The sequence below is a fragment of the Grampus griseus genome, assembly GCF_964374135.1.
Source record: "Grampus griseus genome assembly, chromosome: 3".
Classification (NCBI taxonomy): domain Eukaryota; kingdom Metazoa; phylum Chordata; class Mammalia; order Artiodactyla; family Delphinidae; genus Grampus; species Grampus griseus.
In genome coordinates this window covers 125,906,425-125,929,179 of record NC_139019.1, presented here as the reverse complement: position 1 = coordinate 125,929,179, position 22,755 = coordinate 125,906,425, and the positions used below count along the sequence as shown (strand labels likewise).

General features: G+C 52.5%; 1 protein-coding gene across 1 annotated transcript in view; it reads right to left on the bottom strand.

Moving 5' to 3' along the window:
• Positions 1-22,346, bottom strand: part of TCOF1 (treacle ribosome biogenesis factor 1) — a 39,345-nt gene extending 16,999 nt beyond the window's left edge. Inside the window, exons 1-16 of the mRNA XM_082651745.1 lie at positions 22,223-22,346; positions 19,762-19,817; positions 16,769-16,920; positions 14,631-14,704; positions 13,478-13,664; positions 12,843-12,916; positions 10,773-11,000; positions 9,718-9,900; positions 9,267-9,494; positions 8,885-9,091; positions 8,540-8,722; positions 8,152-8,406; positions 7,865-8,062; positions 2,349-2,486; positions 1,971-2,156; positions 1,637-1,843 (exon numbers count right to left, since the gene is read on the bottom strand). Of these exons, the coding sequence (XP_082507871.1) occupies positions 1,637-1,843; positions 1,971-2,156; positions 2,349-2,486; positions 7,865-8,062; positions 8,152-8,406; positions 8,540-8,722; positions 8,885-9,091; positions 9,267-9,494; positions 9,718-9,900; positions 10,773-11,000; positions 12,843-12,916; positions 13,478-13,664; positions 14,631-14,704; positions 16,769-16,920; positions 19,762-19,817; positions 22,223-22,330 (2,664 nt within the window). The 5' untranslated portion in view covers positions 22,331-22,346. The remainder of the gene's footprint in view (positions 1-1,636; positions 1,844-1,970; positions 2,157-2,348; positions 2,487-7,864; positions 8,063-8,151; positions 8,407-8,539; positions 8,723-8,884; positions 9,092-9,266; positions 9,495-9,717; positions 9,901-10,772; positions 11,001-12,842; positions 12,917-13,477; positions 13,665-14,630; positions 14,705-16,768; positions 16,921-19,761; positions 19,818-22,222) is intronic.
• Between the last annotated feature and the right edge of the window lie 409 nt (positions 22,347-22,755).

The following is a 22,755-nucleotide window of genomic DNA, read 5'->3' as shown; positions in this document are numbered from 1 at the left end:
ACGTGGCTGGGACCCTTGTGTCTTAGTCTGGCATTTAGGTCCCCATAAATGTTACTGGTAACAAGCAACTAGAAGTGACTATTGCCTACAGGACAGCTGGCCTTTGCTGAACCCACCTGACTTTACATCCCCCCTCCCTTTCCACACTCCCCTCCCCAACCTGGAGGGTCTGTCTCTACTTTTGTGTCTAGGGAACCCCAGGTCTTCCTCCAAGCTCAGCTCAATCATCTCATTTGGCCTCTCAGACACTTGTTTTCCCAGCACCATCAGAGCACAACCAGAATATTCTCCAATAATCCGGTCACCTTGTCTTGCCCTACAGACTATATGCTCCTTGAGGGCAGGGCCAACATGTTTCATCCTTTTGTCCCTATCAATAAGACAGCGTGTTCAGCAGTGGTCTGATGCACTGAAGGCAGAGAGGTTAGTGCTAGGAGCACTTACACTTCTTGGTGCTTGTTTACTCATGAAGAAAACAGAAATCTATGAGGGGCTGGAGCTCAGCGTGGAACAGGGATTTCCAGCTTCCCTTAAGAAATGGAAGATCAAGGGACTCCCCTCGTGGCGCAGTGGTTAAGAATCCACCTGACAATGCAGGGGACACGGGTTCGAGCCCTGGTCTGGGAAGATCCCACATGCCGCGGAGCAACTAAGCCTGTGAGCCACAACTACTGAAGCCTGCGTGTGTAGAGCTCGTGCTCCGCAACAAGAGAACCCACCACAATGAGAAGCCCGCGCACCCCAACGAAGAGTAGCCCCCACTCTCCGCAACTAGAGAGAGTCCGCGTGCGCCCGGCAATGAAGACCCAATGCAGCCAAAAATAAATGAATAAATAAATTAATTAATTAAAAAAAAAAAGAAATGGAAGATCTGGCCTTACAAAGGTCCATCTCCACCAGGTCATAACTGGCTGGAGCTGACAGGGACTGCTTTTCTAGATGAGACAAGGGCTCTCCAGTTTGTCCTAGTTGCCACCACTCCCTACTGTCTCTCCTGACACCAAGGCTCCATGTCAGTTGCCATCTATCACCCCTACCAGGCCTGAGCCTGTTGTTGCCATCACATGTCTGAGTCCTGGAGTTTGTCACCCTGAACTTCTTCTGTGCAAGCAGACAGAGGGAAAATGGTCAAGATAAAAGTCAGTTGCTCATTCCTTCCCTCTCCCCACTCCCCAGGCTTCATGTTAAGCTAGAAGAGCTCTCCTTGAGAGATACACATGCCTACAGGAGGCCCCAGGCCCAGGTGAGGGATGTGACTTCCTCCAGCTTCCCAGGGCCTCATGGTACCTGCATCACAGTCCAAGCCTCCTCATGGCCCTGTGACATCTTTGGGGGCTTGGCAGGAGTTGCTGGCCTAGCCTTCCATGGGGCTGGTGTGCCCACTCGTGCTGTGGAGACCTTGGTAGATATGGGAGTGCACAGGACACCTTTCAGCAGGGAGGCCTTGGTTAGGGGGTTTTTACAGCAGGTTTCACCTAAGGAGACATGGGGTACAGCAGCTGGGGGAAAGGATCCTGGGGTCAGAGCCTTAATCTGGTCTTAATTCCTTCTTCACCTGGCCCTGAACCCACGTTCTGATGCAGGAGTAGGTGGCTCAGAGGCCTGGCACTGTAGCTGCTTCCTCGTGAGGCCTCACCTGGGCTGGGGGCACAGCTGCTGGCGTCTCCCCGTCACTGTCTGACTCCTCCTCGCTGCTGCTCTCTGAGTCCTCTTTCCGCTTCCCGGCCTGGGCGGCTGGGGCTCCTGCCTTCCCAGGGGGTGCTGGGGCAGCCCCTTTCCTGGGGGACCCCTTGGTGGAGGCTGAGGCAGTTCTGACCTGGGGGGTCTTCCCTGAGGGCTTCGCCTGGAGTGAGAGAAGCGGAGTCAGGGAAGGGCGACGGGAGATGGATGGGGCATGTGTAGCTGTGCTGTGGGCAGCTCCTGGCACAGAGGGGAAGCACAGGGCTGCTCTCTGCCCACCCGGGCCTCACCTGAGCGGGCACCTCTCCCTCACTGTCCGACTCCTCCTCACTGCTCTCCGAGTCCTCCTGTGGGCCCCCGACCGGCCCCAGCTGGGCCTGGGCTGCTGCAGCCAGTGCCTTCCCCATAGCCGGCACAGACACCTGGCCCCTGCCCGAGACGGCACTGCTCTGGGGGGCTCTTGCTGGTGGCTTTACCTGAATCATGAGGAGGGAACAGTATTGGGGAAGGAAGAGGAAAGTACAGTTGCCCTTAAGTGAAGCCCCACCCAGGGCATGGCTGTGGGGAGATCACTCCCGCTTGTGCAGAACCCTTGTCCAGGCAGGGGCCACTGCTTGGCCTCCTCTACATCCCACCCTGGCACCTCTTTTGGCGCTGGTCCTACTTGCCTTGGCTGAGGACCCCACTTTGGCTTGAGCAGCTGCAGAAACCCCTTTTCCAGGAGCTGATGCTGCCCCTTTGGCTGAAGCCACTCTGGTGGCAGCTGGGTTGGCTTTGGTCTGAGTGGTTTTCACTGAGGTCTTCACCTGGAAGGAGAAAAGGGAATTACGGAAAGGAGGTGAGATGCAATAGAGCAGGTAGCCAAGAATGCCGATTCTGGAGTCAGATGCCTGAGTCTGGGTTCTGGCTCCTCCGGTAATAGCTGTGTGAACCTGGGCAAATCATTTGACCTCACTGGGCCTCAGTTTCCTCCTCTATAAAATGGGAATAAATGAGGCCTACCCATAGGGACGGTGAGGATTAAATGGGAGATTCCCAGTGTTTAACACAGTGCCTGGCACACAATAAGCACTCAAACTTATTACTGTGAGAACTTTTCTTACTGTTAGCTAAGTATAAGACTACCCAGAGCAAAGGTGTTTTCCAGGCTCCCTTTTAGCTAGGTGGCCATGTGATTAACTTCTGGCTAATGGATGTAAGTCAAGCATACATTTGACTTTCTTACACACGTAGGAAATGTGTCTTCTTCCTCTCTGCTGCCTGGAATGCTGAGGTAATAGCTGGAGCTCAAGCAGCCATCTTAGTCTATGAGATGCGAGCCAAGTACTCAGGATGGCAGAACAAAAAGGAAAACGACTGTTGTTTGAGGTTTTCTTCAGCTTATCCTAAACTAAACTGATATTCAAGGAACCCCCTAAAAGCCTGTCAGAGTCTATAAACAGAACTATAGACATAAGAGCAACAAAAAGCAAAATCCTTGATAAGAGTGTGAAAGCAAGCCTTGCTAATGTGAAATCGGATGAGGAATTTGGCATCATCTCAAGGCCCCTGTCTCCTTCAGAGATGTCATTTGAACAGTGATATGCCCTACAACCCAGCTTCCCTCATTCGCATGGGACCAAGTGAAATTATCAGTCATGAATTGAAGAAAGAAAACTCTCTAAAGCACGGACTATGTATGACTAAGGGTAAGGTGGTTAGCAGCACAGAACTCAAGTCATCCAGAGGAGAGTAATGTTTTTTACATAGACTTACAAAAACAAAACAAAAGATACCAAGTCTAAGTTGACCTAACAAGTCTTAGAAGTTTAAAAGGACTGAAATCATACAAAATATATTCTCCAGCCACACAGGATTAAATCAGAAATCAACAACAAAAAGAAATCTGTACAATTCCATATATTTAGAAGTTAAGCCACTTCTTAATAATACATTCAAAGAATAAAAATTTAAAAATACAACATTTCGGGCTTCCCTGGTGGTGCAGTGGTTGAGAGTCTGCCTGCCGATGCAGGGGACACGGGTTTGTGCCGCGGTCCGGGAAGATCCCACACGCCGCGGAGCGGCTGGGCCCGTGAGCCATGGCTGCTGAGCCTGCACGTCCGGAGCCTGTGCTCCGCAATGGGAGAGGCCACAACAGTGAGAGGCCCGCATACCGCAAAAAAAAAAAACATTTCAAAATTCATGAGACAAAGTTAATGCAGTCCTCAGACGGAAATTTATAGCTTTATATGTTTACATTAGAAAGAAAGAGATATAATCAAAAATCTAAGATTCCAGGGACTTCCCTGGTGGTGCAGTGGTTAAGAATCCACCTGCCAATGCAGGGGACATGGGTTCGAGCCCTGGTCTGAGAAGATCCCACATGCCTCAGAGCAACGAAGACCATGCGCCACAACTACTGAGCCTGCACTCTAGAGCCCACGAGCCACAGCTACTGAGCCTGTGTGCCACAACTACTGAAGCCCGCGTGCCTAGAGCCCATGCTCCACAACAAGAGAAGCCACCGCAATGAGAAGCCCACACAGCACAACGAAGAGTAGCCCTTGCTCACCGCAACTAGAGAAAATCCGTACCCAGCAATGAAAACCCAACGCAGCCAAAATAAATTTAAAAAAGAAAAGAAAAAAAATCTAAGATTCCACCTTAAGAGGCTAGAAAAAGAAGAGCAAATCAAACTCAAAGTAAGGAAAGAAATGATAAAGATCACAGTGGAAATTAATGAAACAGAGAACAGGAAAATGATACAGAAAAATCAATGAAGCCAAAAGTTGTTTCTTTGAAAAGAAAGAAATTGATAAGTCTTTAGCTAAACTTACCAAGAATAGGACAGAAGACACAAATTACCAAAAATTAGGAAAGAAAGCAAGACATCACTACAGACCCTATAGATATTAAAAGGATTATAGGGGAATATTATGAACAAATTTATGTTAACCAATTAGACAACTGAGATGAAAACAGAAAAGTTTCTAGAAAGGCACAAATTATTAACTGTGCACACAACTATTAACAGGTACAAAATAGAAAGTGATTCAAGAATAATAAAATCTGAATATACCAATATCAATTAGAGAAATTGACTTAGTAACTAAAAATCACCCCCCCCCCACAAAAAGCCCAGGCCCAGTTGGCTTGATTGATGAATTCTATTAAGAAAGAAATAATACCAATCCAACACAAACTCTCAGAAAACAGAGCAGAAAATACTACCCAACTAATTTTATGAGGCAGTATCACCCAATACCAAAGCCAGGCAAAGATATCACATGATATCTACAGACCAATATTCTTTATGAACACAGACACAAAAATCCTTAACAAGTGATTTGCAAACCAAATCCAGCAACAAATAAAAAGGAATATACACTATGACCAAGATGGATTTATCCCAAGAATGAAACATTGATTTAATACCCGAAAATCAACTAATGTAACACATATTAACAGAACAAAGGGGGAAAAATCACTTCAATAGAGAAAAAGCATTTGATAAAAACCTAACTCCAATTCATGATAAGAACTCTCAACAAATTAGAAATAGAAGGAAGCTTCCTCAACTGGATCAAGGGCATCTATGAAAAACCTACAGCTAACATCACACTTAAAGAGTGAAAGACAATGCTTTACCAGTAAAAACAAGGCAAGGATGTCTGCTCTCCTCACTACTATTCAACATCTTACTGGAGGTTCTAGCCAGTGCAATACGGCAAGAAAGAGAAAAGCCATCTGGATTAGAAAGAAAAAAGTAAAACTGCCCTTAATTTGCAGACATGATCCGTATACAGAAAATCCTAAGGAATCTACAAAAGCCACTAGAACTGGTAAGTATGTGTAACAATGTCACAGGACATGAGATCAACATATATCACAAGGTCAGGCCCAGAAGGCACCATACCACTTATCTGGCCATTCATCAAACACTGACTGAACATCTCTCTCCTGCCTTTCTCACACAAGGGCTGTCTTTCTATGATATTTAAGTCACGAATCATCTCCTTCCTGAGTCTCTGGCACATTTGGTTTTCCAGAACGGACTCTCTGACTTTGTTAATTTTTTTTTAATTAATCTTTTTTTTTTTTGGCTGCATTGGGTTTTCATTGCTGCGTGTGGGCTTTCTCTAGTTGCAGTGAGCAGGGGTTACTCTTTGTTGCGGTGCACGGGCTTCTCATTGCAGTGGCTTCTCTTGTTCTGGAGCACGGGCTCTAGGTGCACAGGCTTCAGTAGCTGTGGCACGCAGGCTCAGTAGTTGTGGCTCGCAGGCTCTAGAGCGCAAGCTCAGTAGTTGTGGCGCACGGGCTTAGTTGCTCTGTGGCATGTGGGATCTTCCCGGACCAGGGCTCGAACCTGTGTCCCCTGCGTTAGCAGGCAGTTTCTTAACCACTGCGCCACCAGGGAAGTCCTGTTAATTTGTTTTGAACCTCAATTCCCTCAATGGATGGTTTACTTTGAGCTGGCTGGGTGTTTCTGAGCAGATCAGAGATTGTGACTCATTTCTGACCCCAGCAATGCTAAGCAGAATAGAACAGCATTTTGCGGGTGAGGCCATACAAGTATTATTTCAATCCTCATAATAACCCCACAACAGAGACAGTTATTATCCTCATCCTTCAGATGAAGGCGAGGAAAAGAAGGTGGTCAACAAGACTCCTATCAGCCCTGCTTGTTTTAGCAGAAGCTCTTCAGACCTCTTGAAGCTAGGAAAGGCAGTAGCTACTGACAGAGCATCAGGCTATAAAGTCTACGCCCCTATAGAGAGGGACTGCCTGCTCAATTTTACCTGACAGAAAATAAGGCCCCAAAGTATGACCATTTCTGTGGCTGGAAAAGTTTTGGCCAAGATATAGCAGAAGGAAGTGGGAAAGGCAAAGGCTTTGGAGGCAGGCGCTGGTGGGGCTGGAGCAAGTCACCAAACAACTCCTCTAAGTTCCAATTTCCTCTTCTAGAAACCAAAGTAAATGAACACTGTCTCATGGTACAGGTGGGAGGCTCAAATGGGAAGACAGATATTAAGTGATCAGCACACTGAAACTTTTAAGGCATTGGTCTGGAATATGTCTGTAGCTTGGAAAAACAGGATAGGAGACTACTGACCTGAGACTCTGGGAAGGCCAAGAATAGTTTAAAATCTCAGTAAAGGAATGATAGGACCTTGGGTCCTACAAGATAATAGTGAGATCAGGACCAAAAAAAAAAAAAAAATCCATAAAAATGTGTGCTTTGGTACAAGGAAACAAGAAATGACTAATTTGAGTGGTTAGTGAAAAAAAGAGTGACAATTAAAAATGATAAATGGTGGGTGGGTGAACATAGGGAGTGAGATATCTTCACTTCTCTCCACTCTCCCAGGCTGGAAGGCACCTCTTGATTCTGCTCCCTCAGGGAGACGGAGGAGAACTTGCTGTGTGCAGGCCCTTTGCCGGGTGTGGCAGCTGAGATCTCATCAAATTCTCAACTCTGCGCAGGTTGATTTCCAATTTACAGAAGAATAAACAGAGGCCCTAATGGATTACTTCATTTGCTAGGACGTGGAGCTAGGACTTGAACCCAGGCAGCCTGGCTCCAAACCTCCCACCATTCGCCATTCACATGGTCTCCCCTAGTGATCCCACCAGAATGTTCTGCTTGGGGAAACTCACAAAGCCAGGCACTCTCCCACCCCCTGGCTTTTGCGCAGGCTGGTTTCTCTGCCCGGAACACTCCACATCACCTGGCCAACTCTTTCAGCCCACAGCCCACACTTCTTCAAGAGGTCTTCCTCTACCCAAAAACCTCTAGACACCATCACGTGCCACGCCCTGCTAGCCTAGGCACACATCCTCCGTCTCAACCCTACTATCATACCACACTGAAATAATCTGTACATGTCCACGCCCCCCTATCTAGGCTGGCAACTCCAAGGGCCAGGGCCAAAGGAGTCCCAGATAAGTTGGCACCTGGCAGATGGGGTACTTAACAGAGCTTGTGTAAAAAGAAATCTCAGTGGGAGCTCAAAAGGTGATGAAGGAGACCCTGGAGCTCGACCCTGGAGCTCTGACGGGCGGAGGAGATGAGTGGAAGGTGTGGAATGAGGCTGAGCTGAGGCTGCTGCATACCTGGGGCAAGAGCAGCCTAGGTAAGTGCATCCCCAGCCCCATCCCAGGACGGTGTGGGTGGGGCAGGCTGGCTCCTCCCAGGTCTCACCTGTGCTGCAGCTGAGGCTGCCTCCTCATTGTCCGACTCCTCCTCACTGCTCTCTGAGTCTTCCTGCACCTCAGCTTTGACCTGGGCCACGGCAGGTCCTGCCTTCCCAGGGAGCCCTGGAGTGGTCCGTTGCCCTGAGGGCCCCTTGGTGGGCGCTGAGGCAGCTTTCACAGGGAGGCTTTTCCCTACAGACTTCACCTGGAATGACATGGAAAAGAGGCATGTCACAGGAGCCAAAGGACCATGTGGGGGCTAGCCCTGACCCAGCCAAACGAACTTCGCCTCACCTGTCCCACAGATGTGGCAAGAGCCGTCTCCTCCTCGCTCTCCGGCTCCTCGCTGCTTGAAGAGTCCTCCTCTGGCCTCTGGGTGCCCCTGACCACGGCTGGGGATGATGTGCATGCTGGCGAAGTCACCGTTCCTGCTTTCCAGGGGGCTGGTGCGCTTACTTGCACTGGTGGGACCTTGGCAGATGCGGGTGTAATGGGGGTGCCCTTCCTTGGGGAGACCTTGGTCTGAGAAGTTTTCACAGCTGATTTTGCCTGCAGGGACACAGAAGTCAGAAGCTACAGAAGGATCTTGGACTCAGAGCCCCCATCCGCTCAGGGCTGGAGCCCCACTGCCATCCTCCCCCACAGCTCCCTGTGGAGCTGCTCCCCCGGCGGGGGCAGCTACCTGGGCTGGAGTCTTGGCTGTAGGGGCCTCGTCCTCACTGTCTGACTCCTCCTCACTGCTCTTCGAGTCTTCCTTGGACCTTTGGGTCTTGACCTGGGTGGCTGCAGGCCCGGCCTTCTGAGGGGGGCCCTGGGTGGGACCTGAGGCAGGTCTGACCTGCAGGACTTTCCCCGAGGACTTTGCCTGCAGCGAGACACACAGGCTCAGGGGAGAGCACCCAAAGTGTGGCTTTGTGCAGAGACGCAGAGACAAAGAGACAGAGAGGGTCAACAGGCATGGTGAGCGGAGGGGGATGGGGCTTCTGGCACTGAGCCAGAGAGAAGAGCCTGACAGCAGGGGCCTCACCTGGGTCAAGGCTGCTGTTCTCAGCGCCTCCCCCTCGCTGTCCGACTCCTCCTCGCTGCAGCTCTCCGAGTCCTCCTCCCACTTTGCCACCTGGGCGGCTACAGCCCTTGCCTTCTGAGGGAGCGCTGGGACAGCGCTCTTCGCTGAGGGCCCCGTGCTTGCGGCTGAGGCAGCTCTGACCTGGGAGTTTTTCCCCAAGGGCTTTGCCTGGGAGTGACAAAGGACAGGGTCAGGATAGGGGGCTTGGGAGGAATGTGTGTGAGGTAAGACAGGAGGTGCGCAGGGCGGATGGAGGGCAGCAGTTCCGGGTGCAGAGGAGGAGAGGCCCACAGGGTCTCTCAGGCGACGCACAGGGCCGGGCCAGGCATCCTTCCAGCCTCACCTGAGCCAGGCTCGTGGTGTGGGGCACGGCTGTGGACGCCTCCCCCTCGCTGTCTGACTCCTCGCTGCTGCTCTCTGAGTCCTCCTCCTGCCCCCTGGTCTGGGCCTGGATGGCTGCAGGCCCTGCCTTGCCACGGGGTGCTGGAGGGGCCCCTTTCCCAGGGGAAAGCATCTGGGCAGGTGCTGCTGCGGTGGCTCTGACCTGGGGGAGCTTCCCTGAGGGCTTTGCCTGGAGCGAGACAAACAGTATCAGGGGAGGGAGACTAGACGGTGGGCGTGAGGAAACACAGGAGAGCGGACAGGGTTAAGGACACCGCAGACACCACACCACATGGTGAGAAGGCGCAGGGCTCTGAGCATGGCTGGGGTGCGTGTGGAGCGAGAGAACAAGCCCTCTGAAGGCCTCCTGGGATGGGGTGCTGGCTGTGGGACTCTCCCTCCCCAGGCCTCACCTGCAGCAGGGTCTGGGCAGCTGGCGTCTCCTCCTCGTTGTCTGACTCCTCGCTGCTGCTCTCCGAGTCCTCCTCTGGCCTCCCTGCCTTCCCAGGGGGTGCTGGGGTGGCCCCTTTCCCAGGGGTCCCCTTGGCAGGACCCGAGGCAGCTCTGACCTGGACAGTTTTCTGGGAGGCCTTCACCTAGTAAAAGAGAAAGTGCAGTTTGCTCCCCTCCTTCTGAAAACCCCCTTGTGACACCTTAAGAATAAGGCTCGAAGCCTTAGTGAGGCTCGCAAGACCCCCTGCTTCTCTCTGGACTCCCCACCTTGACTGGTGCTCCAGCCGGTATGGCCGGCCAGCCAGTATGGCCATACCTCCTCATTCCCGGGGCCTTCACAACCCCTGCCCATTTCACCTGACCCCTACTGCCTCATCCCCTGGGTCCCAGTTCCTTATAGCAGTTCTCCATGATGGCCCTGCCCCAGGGTGGGCAGGCTCAGGGCTCCCAGGGGCCTTTTACCACCTGTCTCACCCCTATTCCTCCCTGTTCTCTGATTCCAACAGCTTCCCAGCCTCTCTGGCTTTCCCTTAGGACATGCCCAGCTGCAGCTCTGGCTACCCAAGCGAGGAGAAGGGGGTCCCAGCAGATGGAATGGAAGCGGATTCCTGTTTGCTAACAAGCCATGGTTTGGCCTGAGAAGCCAGAGGACCAGGTAATTAAAACTTCTCAAGTCCCTTCACAGCAGGACTAGCTGGGACAAGGACAGCAGCCCATTTACTAGACAGGGAAACTGAGGTGAAGGGAGTGGTTATTGACTGGGTGGGGTGCAGCACCTGCCCTTTGGGAAGCAGCCACTCCAGGCCACTGCTTGGACAGGAAAGGTCATTTCCAGAAGCGGGTAGAGCAAAACCAGGTGCCCTTGCCCTTCAACTCCCATAGCCCCACCTCCCTCTCCCCAAACTCCAAGGCGAGTCTCCTCTGGCAGGGAAGGTGCTCATTACACAGTTTCTCCACCAGTCTCGGGGCCAGGGAACCAGGGAACCCTGAGGAGCAGGCCTCCCTTGGGCCTCACCTGGCTGGGTGTCCCCGCAGGGGCCCCCTCCTCACTCTCGGACTCCTCGCTGCTCTCTGAGACCTCTTCTGGCTTCTTGGCCCTGCTGGCTGGGGTCATGGCACCCCCTCTGACTTGGGGTGTCACACATCCCGCCTTCCCTGGGGTCGGGGCTGCCCTTCTCCTTGGAGACTCCTTGGCCGCAGCTGCCGAGGCTTTGACCTGTGGTGGTTTTACTGCAGGTTTCACCTGGAACAAGGCGATGGAATCAGAGAATAATCGTCTCCACCCCTGAGGAGTATAAGATGCTTCATAGTTTGTAAAGCTCTTTCCTAATGTCATCTGGTTCTCAAACAACTCCCTAAGACAGGTACTATCTTTACACCCATTTTCCAGTAAAGGGCAAAAGGCTCAGAGAGGTTAAACCACTCAACACCAGTACTAAGGGGCAGAGCTGTGACTTGAACCCATGTCTATATGGCTCTAGGGGCAGAGCTCTCAACCACGATGCTCCTCTCCCACCTGGCACACAGGGCCCAGCAGAGGGGCAGCCACTCTCAACCAGGACAGCTCATGACTGTCCCTCCAGCTACAGTATCTTGTCATGGTGGCCACCCCAAGGGCCAGGAGGCTAGGCTCTGAACCCCAGTCTTGGCACTGGCTTGCTGAGATTCCTGGGGCACATTCCTTCCCTCTCTGGGCTCTGGCCCACTGAAGCTATGTGTTTGGCTGCTGGTTTCCCAGGGCCAGGAGTGTCGCTCGTTCCCTTGGCAGGGCCTGGGGGATGGGAGCCCAGGGCGTCCTTACGGCTGGCTGTAACGAGGGCCCAACGGTGGGACAGAATGTGGGGAGCAGCCCACAGCTAGGCCCGGGGTAGCTGGGAGCAAGGTCTCTACCTTCGTGGGTGACTGGCTAAGGCAGGAAGGCAAGGTAGGAAGCACCGTGGGGGCCAGGGCAATCCATCCCTGAATGCTACTTTTCTCCCTCTGCAACACCTTTCCCCGGGTGTCCTGGCGCCAGGCACCAGCGTCTCCTGCCAGCACTACTCCAACAGCCCTCAACCACGTCATTACATCTATTCAGCACTGTCCTCCGATCCAGGCCACAAGCAGCCATCTTTCCGAACCGTAAGTCAGGCCACCTTGCCGCTGGGCCTGTAGCCCTGCAGTGGCTTCTCCCAGCCTCCAGAATAAAACCCAAATTCCTCTCAGCAGTCCTCGTGGTCAGGCATGGATCTGGCCCCCGCCTACTTCTGACCTCACCTTGTATCACTTTATGCCTCATTCATGAAATCGCAGATCACCGTTGCTTAAAAGCACCAAACTCATTTTGTGTCTGCCTCTGCCCCTGCTGTCCCTCTGTCTGCATCACATTCCTGTTACTGTGCCTCAGAGCTCTCCACACCACATTTCCCTTTCATAATAACCATCACCACAGCAGTTAAGTTTCTGAGGGACCCCTCCACTTCCCCACAGCAGCAGGAACCCCACCCGTCCTGCTTACCACTGTTTCCCCAAGGCCTGGCGCTTGGAAGGTGCACAATAAGGAATAACCAGCGGGGACTCCTCCCAGGTCACGGTTCACAAAATAGACACGGCCACTGACTAAAAGACCTGCCTACCCCTGGCCAGTGCTGAGGCCTGGCATTCACCAGCAGGCCCAGAGCCTCCGCAGCAGCCTCACCCACACCCCAATGCCCTGGACAGCCATGCTCCTGCCCTGGGGCCTTTGCCCCGGGGCCTTTGCTCATGCAGTTCTTCCCGCTCGAATACCCCTCCCCCTACCTCCCTCCTGGGTGAAGCCTCCTGTGCGTCAAGGCCGCAGTCCAGTGCCGCCTATCCCAGGAAGGCTTCCCCCCACCTCACAGGCAGGATGGCGTCTCTTCCCCCCAGCCCCACACCTTCGCCTGCCTAGAGTGCAGGGAGCAGTGCCTGGCTCCCCGCCTCCGCAGGCCTCAGCCTTCCCAGCTCCCGGTCACCCTGACACCCTTGCTGAACTGATCTGGTGCCCCTGGTAGGTGAGGCCCCGGCCAGGCCCCCAGGAGGGTTAGAGGTTTGCAGAGGGCAGCTCCTGAGGATGGGCGGCAATTACCTCCACGTCCGTCTCATCGCTCGAACCAGAGGTGTCTTCGCTGGAGCTGGCGGCCTGGCTGGCGGCCGCCATTCCTGAGGAATAAACAAGGAGGGACTGAGGGCCTTTCCAGACCCGCCCACCCCTCGCCGGCACCCTCCACGCCAACTACTCAGGGCCAGGTGCGGGCGCTCCCGCCGCAGCTCCTGCGCGGCTCTGAGGCCCCGGTAAGGCCTGTGATGTTAGGTCCCAGCACACGAGCGCCAGAAGCTGATGGCTCAGATGATCTCCTTCCACCAGCACACAGCAGCAGGCAGGGCAGACGCCTATTTTACATGGGAGATGGAGGCAAGCCCAGGCCTCTCAGCTTAGCCTCTGAGCCTCTGCAGCAGGCCCTGCACCCACCTGAGAGCAATAAGCCAGAAAGGGCTCCAAGCCCACCCCGGCTGCTCACACTCCCTCGCAAGGCCTGAGGTGTCCCTGCAGCTGACTCTTCCTCACCCGGGGAGGGGAAAATGGCCTGAGGTGGCTGTCCTCGCTGTCATAGAGACAACCTCCTGAATTCCAGAGGGTCCCAGGGCCTGACAAAGCAGCGCCCAGGTCTGCTTCCTCAGCCCGCACTCGGGGGGCCTGGTCCTAGGGGCAGGGCCGCTCACCAGGCTTGACAGTGGTTCTGAGGGCCGAGACACCGCCCTCCTCCTCAGTTTCTGAGACCAGGATGGTATTTGCAGAGGGCCCTGCCGCCTTCTGGGGTGACTTCCTGGTGAGGAGGTGGGCCACTGCCTTCCCGGAGGCAGGGTGTGCCGTGGAGTTCACTGTCTTGCTGGCTTTCTTGGTCTTTGCCTACACAGAACAGGAGTGACAGACAGTGGGTATGGCCTGGCAAATGAGAGCACAGACCACATCTGAGCCCAGCTCCACCACTTCCTAGCCCTGTGAGCTTGGGCACACTACCTCCCTAAGCCTCAGTGTCTTCATCTGCAAAGTGGGGCTAAAAATGGTACCTCCCCTCACAGAGGTGTGGAGAGAACCGAATTACAGTTCTTGGGACACAGCAGTTTTGCTCAGTGGTAAGGAGCATCTTGTTGTGGACATTACCATGGCGTCATAATTCTTTCTACATATTTTTTGCTAATGCTACAGGCAATATCAGGGACATAATCCTTTACGTGCCTGTGACACTGCTTTGTGGATGACCAAAAAAGGATATTCTACTTTCCAAGTAGTTTCCAGCCTAGAAAGTGATTCTTGAGGGAGTTCCCTGGTGGTCCTGTGGTTAGGACTCCACACTTCCACTGCAGGGGGCACAGGTTCTACCCCTGGTCGGGGGACTAAGAGCCCACAAGCCCCCCGGCACGGCCAAAAACAACCAAAAAAAAAAAAAAAAAACCCAAAATAAAATGCTTCTCAAGCTTTCAGAGCCACCAGTGTCTTATCTGCTCTGGTGTCTCCACTGCCTTGTGCAGTGCCTGGAACATAACTGTATTGGTAACGATTTGCCGAGTGAACAGGTGAATGCAGGGCTGGAGGAGGAAAGGAACTGTCTCTTCCAGGTGTGTAATGTGCCCAGTGGCCCATGGCGGTAGGTATTATCCCCATCTTACAGAAAAAAAAAACTGAGGCCGACAGAGGTGAAGGGACAGACCACAATCACACTGCGACTGAGGCTGAGATCTGAATCCAAGATCTGAATCCAATCCAAGGGTTGGGCAATTACCCACAACCCTATCCTTCTCTGACACAGGGGACTGTGTCCTACAGGGCACTTCAACTCCCACGGGCGACAGCTTGGAAGGTGGTCTCACTCACCTTGGCTTTTTCTTTCACACTTGAAGGCAAAACCATCCCCGTGGCTGAGGAGTTGGTAGATGCTAGTGCCGGGACTGCAAGACACAAACACTGGTTGGGTGAGCCAGATGAGCATGTTCTCATGGGTGAGTGGCAAACAGGCTCAGCTCACCTAATAATTCGACTGGTATGGCTGCCTGGGGCTGGCATGAGATCTGAGGCCGAGCCTGGACTGGGAAAGAGCTCGGTGGTGCATCAGCCACATCCCCCAGGAGCAAGAGAGGAGAGTGACGACATGAAAGGCATGTGTCTGCATCCCCGATGGGGTCCCAATTCCCTGGTGGCACGAGATGCTGAAGCCCCCAGAGGAAAAGGGATTGGCTCCTAGTCCTGCCGCATACTACCCCGGAGGTCCCGCACAACTCCAGGGGTGCCATTCCCACAGGCTACCTGCCACACTGCAGCCCTAACATCACTCAGTGAGACAGGAGCAGGTCAGGCAGCCCCAGGTCCACAGAGAAAGCTGCTCGAATTAAGCGGTTTCTCAGTGGAGAAGTAGCTGAACCATGAGACCGGGACCCTGTTAGATGTCGAGATTTCCAGATTCTTGTTGCTTTTACACCGGGGTGTCGTCTCCTTAGAGCTCAGATTAGGGAAAGATTTCTAATGTATGCTGTGAAATAAACAGGATGTTGTTGAGATGAATGATATGATCTAATTCTTTTCCTGACATTTAATTCCATCTCTCTCTATTTTTAATCACGGAAAATGTTAAGCCCGTTCCTACGTAGAGAGAAAGTGTATAAAACCACCCTGCCCCAACCGTTATCAACTTGTGGCCAATCTTATTTCAACTGTCCCCCCATTCGCCCTTCCCTGCTGAGTATTATTCTGAAGAAAACATCAGACATCATACCATGTTGCCCACAGATATTTCAGCATGTTTCTCTCAATGAGGACTCTTAAAAAGTATAATTATAATTCCATTATTAGAGCTTAAAAAATTTATTAATATCGAGTAGCCCGTCAGTAGGAAACTTTACAATTTTTGTTTTAAATAGTGTGTAGGTATGGACGTAGGCAAGTATGGATGTCTATCTGTATGATTTCAGATACAAAGGAGAGCACTGTAAGGCTCCCCTCCAGGAGATACATTTAGGGAGTGGAAGGGGAGCAGGCGAGGGGAACAGGAAACCTCCCACTTTTCTTCTGTATGCTTTTGTACAGTTCACAGTGAACTTGCTTTGCATTATAATTTTAAAAGATTAAGCAAGGTATAAAATGCATATTCAGTATGATCTCAAGTATTTGAAAAAACATGTTCAGGAAAAATAAATGGAAGAATAATTTGCCAAATTATATGTGGCAAGAATATGGGTAATTTTTCCCTACCTTTCTGAAAAGTAATTTTCACATATTCTATAATGAATACTCCATAACAAAGCCTGTATTTCTTTTACAATCAGAAAACATATTTAAAAATTAAGAAATTATCTTCTATGTAAGTAAAAACCAATAATGCAAAGAAGAACGATAATTCCTCTGTGGAGCTATGACCACTGTTGGTTAAAGTACAAACTGCCCTGAGAACATGGGGAGAAGGGGCTGTGAAGGCCTCCCCGGGTCACCCCTGCCAACACCCTGAAACCAGAGTGCCCGGGACGGCCTGCCAGTGCTAACCTGCACACTTCCAAAATAACAGGAAGATCGGCAACTCCTGAAGCAGCCCGTAAGCACACAGAAGAGGTGCCCGCCAGCTGCCCTCTCTGAAATCTCTCTAGCAGTTCTTCTGAAAATGTGGGCTTCTATCTTTACCAGAATCACCTGGAGGGCTTGTAAAAATGCAGCTCCTGGGCCCCACTGGAGGGGCTGACTCCACGTACCCCAAATTAGACTGTAAGGGCCCATCCATGTTTTTGTTCACCATTGGATTCCTAGCCCCTGGGACACGATGTCTGGCCCAGAGGAAGGGCTCAAATCAAGACTGAAATAGGTATGTGGGACCCTTCCAACCTTCCCTCTAAAAGGGCCGGTCCTCTGAGGGCTCACTGAAGGAGAAGCTGGAGGTGGACCCTCCCCTGGAACAATCCAATATACAACAGCCTGTTCCTGAAAGGTGCAGGGCACTGAGCTGAGCCCCTGGCACACAGCGCTCTTACTGGCTTTGGTGGTTCCTGCTTCTGCCTCCTGCGCCACCTCCTCCTCCTCTTCTGAGCTCTCGGAGCTGGTAATGGGGTCTGACACGCGGGTCTTCTTGGCCTGCAGGGCTGCATCTTCCTCTGCCTTCCGCTTCTGGCCAATCTCCGAGGTTCTGCAGGACAAGGGTGACTGGCTAGTTCAACCGGGTGACAAGGACAACCCCAGGAGAGTTGAAAAGGAAGACCTCCCCACATCCTCCCTGCCCCCAAAGGAAACGTGCATGAAGAGAGTTTAAACAGTGATGAAACACAGTGTTAGATACAATTTTGTGTTCTGCATTTTCACTCATTTCATCGTATTTTTACAATTGTCTATGAGTCTTCAAATATTCAGGAAGGGTGGACAATATTATATAACAGCTGCTAAGAGTCACTGAGCGCTAAGTGCCGGCACTACAGACACTTCACAGCACCATCCAGGCTCCTCCTTCCTCCAGAACTTGTGGCACCTGCAGTGCCCTCTTCCTGGAAGAGTCTGCCCAGGTCGGTCCCTATTGTCCTTCAGGCCTCAACTCGAATACAGCCTCCTCAGAGAGGCCCTCCCTGATCACCCCCCCTCCCCTAAGACATTCTCTGCCCTGCCATCCTGTTTCATTTTCTTCAGAGCACGTTCCTCTCTCCTGTTATTTTACCTACTTCCTGCTTGAAGCCCCCACTGCACAGCCAGGCCCCTGGAGAGGAGGGCTGGCAGGAACCTTTTCCAGCTCCCTCAGTACCTTGAGCACATAGCATGAGTCTCACGGGCAAGTGAGTTGCCCAGAGTCAAAGAGTAAGTCTCAGGCACTGGGGAGGATAAGCACCCAGATGGCTGAGTTGCTGGAACTTTCGAGCATCATCTCCCCTGACCCCAGCCTCCTGCCCCGAGGGAGTCACTGTCTGTGCCCCATGTTCTCCAGATGGGACGGATGCTGCTCTGCCAGTTTGGGATGTGCTGCTTGGGTCCCTTGTTCCCAGGGAATCTTCTGCAAAAACAGGTTTCATTTACTACATGTATCAGTTCACTCTGCCTCTCTCCTCCCAACAGAATGTAAGTTTCACAAGGGCAGGGATTTTTCTCTGGGTTGTTCCCAGCTATATCAAGAACAGTTCTGGCTCACAGTAAGTGCTCGATAAATACGGAGGTGAGTGGGGGTGGGAGGGGGATGCCTCCAATGGCTAGGTTTAGCACTTTACCATTATTATCTTCATTTTATGGATGGAGACAGACTTGGGGAGGCCAAGTTTGTCCAAGGTCATACGGCTAGTTGCTGGGTTTGAACCACTAGGTTAGGCTGTGAGGTCCTCATCCCAGTCAGTACTCCTCACCCACAGAAGGGGCTGGTGGCGGGGAAGGGCGTGCGCTGCGGCTCACTGAAGGAGTTCTCTGGGGAAGGAAGTGCTGTGCAAACACACAGACACCTAGGCAAGTGCGAAAGGAAGTGGGGGTGTGCCCTGTGCTCACCTCAGCAGCAGAGGAGAGCCAAGAACTGAGGGTTGATGGGGCTCTCAAAGACCTTAGCTCTCTACTGGAAGCTCGGATCCCTTCCACACCATGCCTGCCTTTGTTTACACACCTCTGATGACAAGGAACTCACAACTCCACTGTAGCCTACCTCATTTCTGGAGAGCTCTGATGACCTGACCCACTGCTTTTATTCAGAAGCTGAAACCTGTCTTCCTAAAGCAGGTACATGTGGGTCCCACTTCAGCCTCTCGGGCCCCAGGGAACACCCCACTCCCTTTGTCTTCAAAGATGTGCATACAGAGGTCCCTTGCCTGCCCCTCTGACATCTCTTTCCCATCCCAGACGGTTCAGTATTCACTATCATTCCTCATGGGACATGACTGCAGGTCCTTCACTCCCGTAGCTGGCTGTGGTCAGGCCAGTTCATGGAGAGAACGATTATCCCTCCTTCATTTTCAAACCATTCCTCTGCTGATACGTCCTTAGATTATTCCCCTCCTTGTTTCCCAGGTTTTACAGGCATTTCACATTCAACATGTCTTTGAAATCTTTCCCTCCAAATTGGGTTCCTTCCATTCAGGTGTACAAGTCAGACACCTGGGAGTGGACTAGACTGCCTCTCCAAGCCATCCGCAGACCCTCATCTCATCCTCTCACATTCCTGGACTCTACTCTCTCCCTCCCATGTTATTACTGCCTCAAGCTCCGTCAGCTCTTGCCTGGATAATGATATCCACAGCCTCGACTGGTCGTGCCACGCTGCAGTGATCTCACCACTCTCTGCTTCACCCTTCCATGGCTCCCACGGCTCTTGGGGCAAAGACACAACTGCTCCCCATGGATGATCAGGCCTTGCATGGAGTGGGCCCTGCCTACGGTCCAGCCTCGTCTGCACTGTGCCCGCAGCTACAGGCCTCAGACCAGTAGTTCCCTCTGCCAGGTACGCTCTACTGGCCCCTCCACACCTATTGCCTCGTTCACTCCCCTACTACCTGCAGCTCTCAAATCAAAGGTCACTTCGGGGAAGCCTCCCCTAAACCCCCAAATGAGGCTAGGCTAACCTGTTTAGGTAGTTTTGGCACTGGGCACCTCTTTGCATAACCCTTACTACCACTATAATTTTACACTCATTTGTTTTTTCTGAGGTGTGCTTACCTCCCTGGACTCCAATGTCAGTTCCAGGAAAGAAGGAACCATGTATGTCTCACTCATGACAATACCTTTGTACTTAGAACAAAGCCTGGCATTCAGTAGTTACTCAATAAATGTTTACTGATTGAATGAATAATAAAAGCTGCTGAGAAGCTTTTGTCCTTAAGAGGCACTGATCACAGCTCAGTGTCCTCTCCATTACCAGACACCCGTATCTGTGACCTGGCTTCCTGGAGGTGATAACAGTATCTACGGCGGGCTATGGGGACAGATCTTAGACCAGGTTAGTAACCTAGCTGATCCCAAGCTGAGGGCTTGCAGTGTCCCTGCTGTACTCTCTCAGTCCCATTAGACTTACTGTTGCCAGTGTGTGTAGATGTCCAGAAGGGTTACAGGCTGAGTCAGGAAACTTTTCTGCAGAGAAGTAAAGAGAAAGCAGCAATCAATCCCCCAAGCACAGTAAGGGTCCTCCTTGGGCCCCACTCTCTCAACGTCATCATCTACAGAGAGGTGGTTGAGAAGGGGGTCTTTCTGCTCTGGGAAGTATGTCTGCTTGACCCTTCCAGTACCACCCAAACCTTCCAGAGACAAGCAGGGCAAGTATTTCCAGCTAAAACCTTTTAAGACAACATGTTGGTGAGGAGTACCTTTGAAGATTAGAGTTGGAATGTTCCAGGCTAGCATTTATCCAGCCCCCAGCCTCCCTGGCACTCTCCAGGCTTAGATGCCACGAGACAGGGCTTTTTCTACCCCTGACCTTTCAGAAGGCTTTCAAAAGCCAGGCTGGTCAATCTCCCCAGGACAGTACGAACCACAGCCCAGACACCGCGCTGTCAGCTCACCCGCTGGGAAGAGACTGGAACCAAATGGTGCCAGTCCTTTGGTAGAAGCAGAGGCCTTTGGAGCCAAGATCAGAAGCCTATTCTCTCTGCAAATATCAAGAACCTGGGGTGTCAAGTGCCCCAAGGAGGTTGAGTGAGTAATGTGGGGCGAGGGCAGTGCCGGGGATTTAGGCAGAGTGGTCAAGAGGGTGCACCTGGACTCAGGCAGAGCGCCTGTGTTAACTGGATGGGCTACTCTCTTCACCTCTTCAAACTTCTGGTTCTTTCTTTCTAACATGGGGATAACAGCAGTACCCACCTAAGATGTTGCTGTCAGGCCTGATGGAGACCATCTAGCCCAGCACAGGAGCCAGTAACATTGAGACTGTAACTGACAGTAATTGAAAGTGTCAGTTTCACTCTCCTCTGCCCCTGGCACACTGGCCTCCTCACTGTCCCTCAAATCTGTCAGGGCACCCCGCCCGCATGGGGGCTTGCAATTCTTTCTGTCTGGAATGCTCTCTCCTGCCAACTCTACGGCTCACTCCCTCACTTCCTTCAGGTCCTTGCCCGAATGTCACCTTCTCATTGGGGTTTCCTGACCACCCTATATAGATAATTTAACTCTGACATTCTTTATCCCCCCACACCTGCCTTATTTTTATAGCTAGCACCTACCATCACCCCACACACTGTATCATTAACTTTAAAAAAAAAAAAAAATCAGTCATCTTTCGGCTCCTGCTGGAACGTGTGCTCCATGAGGGCAGGATGCTTTTGCTTAGGTAAATGCCCCAAAGCAGATGGGTATTCTCCTTCACCCCCTGTAGCTGTTAAGTCATGTTAACTGGAGTAAGAAGGGCTACCGAGGTCCAAAGAAAACTGGAAAAAGCACAGGTAATGTCGTAAGGCCCATCAGCCTTTAGTTTCTCCAGGAGGTCCTGAGAGCAAGCATCATGACCACAGCCTCCACCACAGCCAAGGGGTACTGATTAACCAAGTCAGTAGCCACCATACCAGCTTAAAACTTCCCCGTGGCTTACCACTGCTCTTCAGATGAAAACCAAAGTAAGCCAACTCCCTGCCTCTGTCTCCCCGGGGACCTCTATCACCCTTGTACTCCACACTTCAGTCAACTTTCTGGGGCAGTACATATGCAACCATTTGCACCTCTGCTTGGAATATCCACCTCCCTTCTCTCAGATCTCAAAGCAACATCCACTTCCTCAGGAAAGCAACCCTGGATATCCCTGACGAGGGCAAGCTGCCATTCTTGTCTTAGCACCCTATGCCTCTCGTTCTTGGCACTTAAGACAGTGTTAAGTGTACGGGTGCTTTTATGGTTCTTTGATTTATGTCTATCTCCGCTACCAAATTCAGACTGTAAACTCTAAACAGTGAATTGAGGGACCGTGCTCACTATTCTGTCACCAGCACTCTGACCGCCAGATTAACAGCTGCTCAAAGAACGGATGAAGTGAAATGACTGCACCACGAGTTCGAATCCCAAAGCTGTCCGACTCAGTACAGAAGGGCTGCTAAGGACTTGAGCTCCAGCTCAATTAAGGGGCTTCAGACCCCCTCTCTCGGCGCTCTTTCGCCCCACCAGAGCTGGTCGCAATCCACCTCTCAGACTCGCAGCAACCTTCTCGCCCCAAGGAGCCGCGCCGAGCCACGTGGCCCGAGACTTCGGAAACTTTAAACTGCCGCTCCCAGGAAGGGCGTGGAGGTAAGGGGCGCGGGAATTATAAAGCCCTGAGAGTCATATCTCACGTCCCGGCCCGCCCAGTGCACAGACAGGGAAACTGAGGCCCATAAGAACTGGGAGCCGCAGGGGTGGGGAGCAGAGGCTGAGCCTCCTTCGGCACCCCAGGCCGCGTCCCGGATCACCGCGGGTATCCGGCTCTGGGCGCCCTCCAGGCCGCCAGGGGAGGAGGCGCGGGCCTCCTCTCTTCAGATCTTGCACGCGGCCCTCGCACACGGCCCGGGCACGCTTACCTGGCCGCTCTGCTCCTTCACTTCCCGCGCCGCGCGCACAAAGCCCGCCTGCAGCAGATGCTGGTAGATCAGGGGAAGCAGCTCCCGCCGCTTCCTGGCCTCGGCCATGCCCGCAACCCCCGGCTTGTCGGCTTACCTGCACGCCCCCCTCAGTCCCCGCCCGCCACTTCCCTCTTGCCCTTAGACCTCGCGCCTCCCACTTCCGGCTCCTCCTTCACCCGCCGCGCGGCACGCCGGAACATGTAGTCTTATCTCCAGGAGTGGCCGGCCCCTCTCCGGTGGGTGTAAGGGGCGGAGGCAGGGAGGACAACAAGACCTCCCATTGGCTGGGAGGGCGTGGTCAGACCCGGATACGCCTCCTGGGCCGGCCACGATTCGAATGACTTCCTCTTAAATCCTTCGGACTCGTTCCTGGAGATTTGTCTTCCACTTAGCTGTCTGACAGCTGCGGTCAGGTTTTACTCATCTCTGAACATCCTAATCTCCAGCTCTCTCTAGACCCGAACTTGCAGTTACCCACTCATTTATTCATT